The sequence below is a fragment of the Temnothorax nylanderi genome, unplaced genomic scaffold (assembly GCF_030848795.1).
Source record: "Temnothorax nylanderi isolate EJ_2023f unplaced genomic scaffold, tnyl_v1.0 TNYL_tig0581_pilon, whole genome shotgun sequence".
NCBI lineage: Eukaryota > Metazoa > Arthropoda > Insecta > Hymenoptera > Formicidae > Temnothorax > Temnothorax nylanderi.
The window spans coordinates 9,499-18,438 of NW_027249643.1; the positions used below are offsets into that span (position 1 = coordinate 9,499).

The 8,940-nt window shown below is 48.6% G+C and overlaps 1 protein-coding gene across 1 annotated transcript; it reads left to right on the forward strand.

Annotated features, from left to right (window-relative positions):
* Positions 1-7,508: 7,508 nt before the first annotated feature.
* On the forward strand, positions 7,509-8,357 carry LOC139784079 (uncharacterized). Its single transcript, XM_071723239.1, has one exon. The coding sequence runs from the start codon at positions 7,509-7,511 to the stop codon at positions 8,355-8,357; it is 849 nt and encodes a 282-aa protein (XP_071579340.1).
* The last annotated feature ends 583 nt before the right edge of the window (positions 8,358-8,940 follow it).

Genomic DNA, 8,940 nt, shown 5'->3' on the forward strand with positions numbered 1-8,940 from the left:
ACGGTATCCCGCACTTACTCTTTCCGCCCTGATCGTTATGCTGCTGTAGGCCGGCCTTTATGCCTCGCGTCTGCATAACCTAAGGTCCGTTTCACAACGACCTTTTCGTCGTGCTATCGCGTTTTCGCGTGGTTTTTTAAGTTGGTGCTCATAGCGCCTTGAACCTGTGTGAATTTGTTTTTTCGGCCCTTTTGCCGTTAATCTAAACTAATATACATGGTTTGTTTGACGGAAACCAAAGAAAACTAATTTGTCAAATGAAACTGCATGTATTTAATGCTTTACAAAACAAAACCAAACGAACAAAGTATACCTATTTGGCGGTTCTGCTAGATGCCTTTCAGGAACAGAACAAAAGAAAACCAGGAATTGGGTTACATAAATCAATAATACGCAACGGACAAACAAAACAACTAACCTTATCGCTTTACGCGCTCGCGTCTTATTCTCTAATTTTCTTATAAACTACTTGCGCGCACGCACTCTCTTTGTTTACATATCATTCGACACCCTAGCGGCGTCTTTTATCGCCGCGTATATGTAACTTGGCTGCCGCAGCTCGCTGCGGCCGGGCTTGCCGGTCGCTACCTCCGGTCCCTTGGTAACGGGCTTCTTCCCCGACCTCGTCCTTGGTGTTATCATTGGCTGGGCCAGCACTTGGTCCTCCACTATGGTTGGCCCCTGCTTCCGCATCGCGGGAGTCGGCACGATTGCAGCCGTCGGCTGCAGTGTCCACACCCCGTCACAACAGATAACAGGGCTCTTAGAGCCCGGAGCCTCACGGCTCCTAGGAGGCAGCCCAGTCAGGGCTCGGCGTTGGGGGACGTCGCGGACGCAACATTAATAAGTTCCCGGGCGTCTCCCTTAAACGTAGAGTTGGATACCCGTGGAGTTTTAGTGGGTAAGAATCCCACACTCCCCTCACTCCTCTCCCCGGAGGGTGAGGGGGTCTTCCCCTCTCAACCACCAGAGGGGGGCTACTGGTGGAAACAGGGATTCCAGTAGCTTAGAAGATTTCTCCACGTAAAAAAAAGTGAACAGGTCGCGAATTCTCGTGTCCTAGTGCACAAGTCGCGTATTCTCGTGTCCAACTGCACAGGCCGCGCATTTTTGTGTCCAAGTGAACAGGTCGCGAATTCTCGTGTCCAAGTGAACAAGTCGCGTATTCTCGTGTCCAACTGCACAGGCCGTGCATTTTCGTGTCCAAGTGAACAGGTCGCGCATTCTCGTGTCCAAGTGCACAGGTCGCTCATTTTCGTGTCCAAGTGCACAAGTCGCGTATTCTCGTGTCCAACAGCACAGGCCGCGCATTTTCGTGTCCAAGTGAACAGGTCGCGCATTCTCGTGTCCAAGTGCACAAGTCGCGTATTTTCGTGTCCAACTGCACAGGCCGCGCATTTTCGTGTCCAAGTGAACAGGTCGCGAATTCTCGTGTCCAAGTGCACAAGTCGCGTATTTTCGTGTCCAAGTGCACAAGTCGCGTATTCTCGTGTCCAACAGCACAGGCCGCGCATTTTCGTGTCCAAGTGAACAGGTCGCGCATTTTCGTGTCCAAGTGAACGGGTCGCGTATTCTCGTGTCCAACTGCACAGGCCGCGCATTTTCGTGTCCAACTGAACAGGTCGCGCATTCTCGTGTCCAAGTGCACAAGTCGCGTATTTTCGTGTCCAACTGCACAGGCCGCGCATTTTCGTGTCCAAGTGAACAGGTCGCGAATTCTCGTGTCCAAGTGCACAAGTCGCGTATTTTCGTGTCCAAGTGCACAAGTCGCGTATTCTCGTGTCCAACAGCACAGGCCGCGCATTTTCGTGTCCAAGTGAACAGGTCGCGCATTTTCGTGTCCAAGTGAACGGGTCGCGTATTCTCGTGTCCAACTGCACAGGCCGCGAATTTTCGTGTCCAACTGAACAGGTCGCGCATTCTCGTGTCCAAGTGCACAGGTCGTTCATTTTCGTGTCCAAGTGCACAAGTCGCGTATTCTCGTGTCCAACTGCACAGGCCGCGCATTTTTGATTCCAAGTGAACAGGTCGCGAATTCTCGTGTCCAAGTGAACAAGTCGCGTATTCTCGTGTCCAACTGCACAGGCCGTGCATTTTCGTGTCCAAGCGAACAGGTCGCGCATTCTCGTGTCCAAGTGCACAGGTCGCTCATTTTCGTGTCCAAGTGCACAAGTCGCGTATTCTCGTGTCCAACAGCACAGGCTGCGCATTTTCGTGTCCAAATGAACAGGTCGCGCATTCTCGTGTCCAAGTGCACAAGTCGCGTATTTTCGTGTCCAACTGCACAGGCCGTGCATTTTCGTGTCCAAGTGCACAGGTCGCGCATTTTCGTGTCCAAGTGCACAGGTCGCTCATTTTTGTGTCCAAGTGCACAAGTCGCGTATTCTCGTGTCCAACTGCACAGACCGCGCATTTTCGTGTCGAAGTGAACAGGTCGCGCATTCTCCTGTCCAAGTGAACAGGTCGCGAATTCTCGTGTCCAAGTGTACAAGTCGCGTATTCTCGTATCCAAGTGCACAGGTCGTTCATTTTCGTGTCCAAGTGCACAAGTCGCGTATTCTCGTGTCCAACTGCACAGGCCGCGCATTTTCGTGTCCAAGTGAACAGGTCGCGAATTCTCGTGTCCAAGTGCACAAGTCGCGTATTTTCGTGTCCAATTGCACAGGCCGCGCATTTTTGTGTCCAAGTGAACAGGTCGCGCATTCTTGTGTCCAAGTGCACAGGTCGCTCATTTTCGTGTCCAAGTGCACAGGTCACGTATTCTCGTGTCCAAGTGCACAGGTCGCGCATTTTCGTGTCCAAGTGCACAGGTCGCTCATTTTTGTGTCCAAGTGCACAAGTCGCGTATTCTCGTGTCCAACTGCACAGACCGCGCATTTTCGTGTCGAAGTGAACAGGTCGCGCATTCTCCTGTCCAAGTGAACAGGTCGCGAATTCTCGTGTCCAAGTGTACAAGTCGCGTATTCTCGTGTCCAAGTGCACAGGTCGTTCATTTTCGTGTCCAAGTGCACAAGTCGCGTATTCTCGTGTCCAACTGCACAGGCCGCGCATTTTCGTGTCCAAGTGAACAGGTCGCGAATTCTCGTGTCCAAGTGCACAAGTCGCGTATTTTCGTGTCCAATTGCACAGGCCGCGCATTTTTGTGTCCAAGTGAACAGGTCGCGCATTCTTGTGTCCAAGTGCACAGGTCGCTCATTTTCGTGTCCAAGTGCACAGGTCACGTATTCTCGTGTCCAAGTGCACAGGCCGCGCATTTTCGTGTCCAATTGAGCGGCGAGCACTTCTTACAATGTCCAAATGAACCGTGTCCAAATGAATCGTGTCCAAATGAACCGTGTCCAAATGAACCGTGTCCAAATGAACCGTGTCCAAATGAACCGTGTCCAAATGAACGGTGTCCAAACGAACCGTGTCCAAATGAACCGTGTCCATATAAACGGTGTCCAATTCACCGTGTCCAAATGAGCCGTGTCCAAATGAACCGTGTCCAAATAAACCGTGTCCAAATAAACCGTGTTCAAATAAACCGTGTCCAAATAAACCGTGTCCAAATGAACCGTGTCCAAATGAACCGTGTCCAAATGAACCGTGTCCAAATGAACCGTGTCCAAATGAACGGTGTCCAAACGAACCGTGTCCAAATGAACCGTGTCCAAATGAACCGTGTCCAAATGAACTGTGTCCAAATAAACGGTGTCCAAGTGAACCGTGTCCATATAAACGGTGTCCATTTGATCGTATCCAAATGACCGTGTCCAAATGAACGGTGTCGAAATGTACCATGTCCAAGTGCAGGCCACTCCTAACGGCGGGGTTCTTCACGATCCGGAAATTAACGAATGAACGGAGGTCTCGGGGTGGGTTCAAGGATTTCACTCAAGCTTACTCATAGCAATTTATTCACACAAAATAAAAACGGTATTCGACAGTCCATCGAACGGGATGAAGCGACTTACAAAAGAAGGGGTCCCTAGTCTAAACATAGTGCCACTTGGCATAGCGAGACACTTGCGATAGCCTAGGGAAGCATACTCACAACGTGAATTCAAAATCATAGACGAAAAGAGTTAATAGGGGCGCGAGTACCATTCGTAATAAGGATTTAAATCCTTATTTTTCCTATCGGGTGGCCTAACGGGTCCGCAAGTTCGTATACCACGGTCGACAGAATCCTTTGAACGGTGAAGGGACCGTGGAATCTTGTAGCTAGTTTTGCAGAAACGTGCTCTTTGGCGTTCGATAAGCTAGATCCGGAAATAAGTAGCGTTCCGGCGGAGGGGGAGCACGATAGTTTTGCGCGGCGCGACAACTAGCCTCTGCACGCGCGGCACATCGTTCGAGCGCGTCCATATCTTTGACCACGTTCCGAGGTATCAGCATCTGTAATCGGGGTAGCATGTGCCGGTGTGCGTAACCGACCTTTTCTTCCTCGCGCCACGGCGGCGATAATCGGTCGAAAAGCGTATTCAGGCACGTCAGGAAGTCCGTCACGGACTCCTGTTCCCCTTGTGTTCGCCGCATTATCTCGTCGCAGAGGGCGAACTGAAAATCTGGGTTTCCGAAACGCGCACGCCACGCCGTTTTAAACGCGGCCCATGTCGTCAGGCGTTCCCTTTTTCCGCGAAACCAGTAGAGCGCGATACCCGACAGAAAGAATGGAAAACACCGTAGAATGTCCTCGTCCGCGACCGGAATTAGCTCATGGCCCTCCTCAATGCGCAACAAAAACGTTTCGGCGTCCTCTCCGCGAGCACCCGAAAACTTTAAATTCCATTTCCGCATTATATTATAAACGGTTGTCGCGGAGTTACCGCCCGAATCTTGAGATGCTCTATGCGCTCTATCCCGAAAGACGTTCGAGAGACCGAGGCGCGAACGCGCACCCATTCCCGCGGACGGGCTATCCGGGCGGGTGTTCCCCGCCGGAACGTCGAGATATTCTGCGTCCGCCAGGTGGTTCGATTCGGACGCTCTGGATTCTCCGCCCCGACGCTCGGCCGCCAGCAAGCGCAACAAGCGGAGTACTAGCTCGGGGTCGGATCCGTCGGTAGGCAATTCGCGTCGGCTCAACTCGGCGATCCGCTGTTCGCGCGTTGCGTGGAGAATCCACTCGTCGCTAAGTTTGATCCATTTTGACCGTTCGGAAGTAACGCGCAACGCAAACCGACGAATAGCCGCCAACTCGCTGTCGCGACGCTATTATTCTTTCAACGCAAACACGAAATTCCGATCTCCACTCCCCCCCCCCAAGTTCCTATTGCCTCAATTATTTTACCAATGCGCGAGTTTAACACGAAATCTTTATTCTGCGAGAAACAGGCGGAATGCTACCGCGTTCCCGAAAAAAAGAGAAAATGTCGCAAAACCGTTAGACCGAATCACTCACTAAATCAGGAAATTCATTCGCCAAAACTTTCCGTCCTTAAATCGGGGATCCAAATAGAATAATACGCGAACAATAATACACGCGAAAGGAATGTGAAGGCAACTCGAAATAAGCAAACAGTTTTTCCGACGCGACCGTCCTCTCGATGTAAACACCGAATTCCGATGCTATCGCGATCGCGCTTTCACCAAATTCCGACGCGCTACGCGGTCCCAAATAATTTCGCGAATTTACCGATTAACCCACCCGAATACATTTACTCAAATAATTATCCAAATAATATTTCACACAAAGCTGAAAAGATATCAAACAAAATATACAAGACACAGCATATATAACATGGCAAAGGGATAGGATCAATTCTTTATTGCAACACAAAATTAGTAAGTAATTCGCCAGAATTTTGTCACCCGCACGAAATCGTAGTGCTATAATGCTCTGTGCATGCCTTTCGGCGATCTTCGAGCCCCACGTTGGGCGCCAAATTTTGTCACGTCTTTTTCACTCCCGGTCGTACCCGGGACGTGGGACGGATCAAAAGGGTTAGGGAGAGAAGGATGGTAGGCCTCTCCGACGACTCCTCGTACAGTCTGGCAATCCGACACGAAATTTTTATGTTGGGCGCCAGACGCGTAGATCGCGTCCACTAAGTACTCCAATATCGCGAAAACCCGAAGAAACACAAAACGCCATGAATCCGGCGTGCGAGAGATCGGCCATCTCGACCTGACGGTTATGGGCGGGGTTAATGAAGGGCAACGCAAGATTCGGCGGGGTGACGCATAAATCACACACTCACATAATTAAGAAAATGAATAACAACGTTTATTCCGAGATAACTCTCGGGTGAAACAGTCAGTGCCAATTCGGCTTTCATTACTAAAACATAGAAGTCAAGCGAATAAATGATAACGCGGACGTCAGTAATCAAACAAACAATAATGGTAACGCGGACCAATTAGGGGTGAGCTCGCAGGCTCGCGACGTATCCTTGCGCAGGGCTGTCAATCACAGCTCCCGCAGGGCGCTTAATGGTTCCTCGCTCGCGCGGCGATTTCGCCGGGATCTTTTCCGGCAGCGGACGGGACGCTAATGTCTCCGTGTTCCTCTGTCTCGGTCCGGGAATGGTGGCCATCCATCCCGGAGTCCGGTCTGCAGGTGAGAAGGGCAGGTGAAGCTCATTCTGCCCCGGCGTCCTGGGGCCCTGCTTCTACGGGTCCGTCCGCCGCTGTGTCACGCGCCGCGCGCGTGTCGTCCTGCGCTCCCTTAGTTGGGAAACTGCCACTTCGAGTAGAAATCTTCAGCTACTTGCATCCATAACTCAGGCGAAGGTTCAGGCAGATACAAAGGCTGTAGAACTGTCCAAATGGCTTGACACACTTCATTCACAATTTTATACATGGTAGATCTACCAATCCGAAACTACCATGCCTTCGACTTAACACTGTCGCCATGTGCGAGAAATCTGTGCAGGTATATATCTAGTTTAAAATAACATCTGGCAAAAAAGAGGGTACCTTTCAAGGTCATAATTAAGGGGTAATGCCACTCTAGAATTTTGGAAAAATGCTAAAAATTTTTTTTGCTTAAAGGATGTCTTACGGTCTTAGAAATAAGGTACAATAAGTTTTATAAGGGGGAAAAGGTTTTAAGTGCTCATTCCGTGAAGCCGTGAACTGCGGCTGCTTCACATTACAACGCGCTCTGAGCCCCTTCCAAGAGCCTGTGTGCGGCGCGCTGCTTTTATGACTATACTTTCTGAAATAATAAAGGGATCAACTTACCTGCAGATTCTAAGATATTCTAAGCTTCACATTGAAACCATAGATGGCACAAGTAGTATATAAAACCCAAAAATATTTGTGTAGCATTATAACGGCCGTTGAAGTGATGCTGACCGCACGACGCTTTGCTTTCTGTTGAATCGTTGTATAAATTTCGTTGTTCGTGATTTGTTTTTACAAAGCAGCAGAAATAATCGAATGTGAAATTTACCGAAACTGGCAAGCGTGGCTTAGGATTTAAAATCATCATTTCTTGTGAGAATTGTGAACAAACTTTCATTCCGAGTTGCCCATTTGTTGATAAAGGATATGAAATTAATCGCAGAATTATCCTTGCCATGCGGTTATTAGGAATCGGTGTAAATGGAATACAAAAGTTTTGCGCCTTCATGGACCTCCCACGCCCGATTTTTCACTCGTTTCACGATAAAGTTGTCCACGCGATTTCTGTCGTAACAGAAGTTGTTTGTCAACAAAGTACGAAGAAAGCAACACAAGAGGAGAAGGCTAAGTCTATCGAAAATAACGAAGAAAATGGTATAACTATCTCAGGCGATGGAACCTGGAGAAAACGCGGCTTTTTGTCTTTGTATGGATTGGTGTCGCTTATCGGATGGTTTACTGGAAAAGTGATTGATATTTGTGTGAAATCTAAATACTGTAAAGCTTGCGAGTTTTGGAATAAAAAAACTGACACTGAAGAGTATGCAGAATGGTTAGAGACTCACGCACAAGAATGTCAAGCGAATCACGAGGGGTCCGCCGGCAAAATGGAAGTTGATGCAGTTATTGAAATGTTTCAACGCTCAGAAACTCTACATTCTGTGAAATATGCAAATTACATTGGGGACGGAGATTCGAAGACTTTCAAAGGTGTTTTAGATGCACAGCCATATGAAAAATTCACGGTAAACAAAAAGGAATGTATCGATCACGTACAAAAACGAATGGGCACTTGTCTCCGCAATTTGAAGAAAACAACTAAAAGCCTCGGAGGAAAAGGCAAATTAACCGGGAAGCTTATAGACGAACTTTCAATATACTATGGACTAGCCATTCGTCGAAATCATAGTTCTATTGAAAAAATGAAGAACGAAATCTGGGCGACACTGTTCCATAAGCTTTCGACCGATGATAAGCCGCAGCACGAGAAATGCCCGCCTGGTGAAAATTCGTGGTGTTCGTGACAGAAAGCGAAAGCCACCAATACCTTGTATGAATATTCGCATAAGCCAGCTCTTCCACGACATATTTTCGATGCAATCAAGCCACTCTACGAGGAATTAAGCAGAGACGATCTCCTTAGTCGCTGCGTAGGCGGCTTTACTCAAAACAGCAACGAAAGTTTTAATTCAACGGTCTGGTCGATGGCTCCGAAATCTGTTTCAAGTGGCAAAGTAATTGTGGATATTGCAGCAACTATAGCCGTATGTGTCTACAACGATGGTTTGTCAAGCATAATGAAGATTATGGAGGTATTAGGCATGACAATCGGGCCGAACTGTTACAATTTCTGCGCGGAGGCTGACGCGCGCCGCATCAAGTTTTCTGAGCGATCGCTGACTGACGCTGCAAAAGAGGCTCGGCTATCTTTAAAATCAGCCAGAAAGGAAGAAGAGAACGAGAACGTCAATTTAGAAGGCCAATTGTATGGTGCAGGCAACGCAGACTAGAGGTAAATAAAAAATTTCTATCGAAAAATGCTACGTAAAACTTTAAACGCGTTTTTCTCAAAACTGCATTTTTCAAACTGGCCGGAAACATAACTTC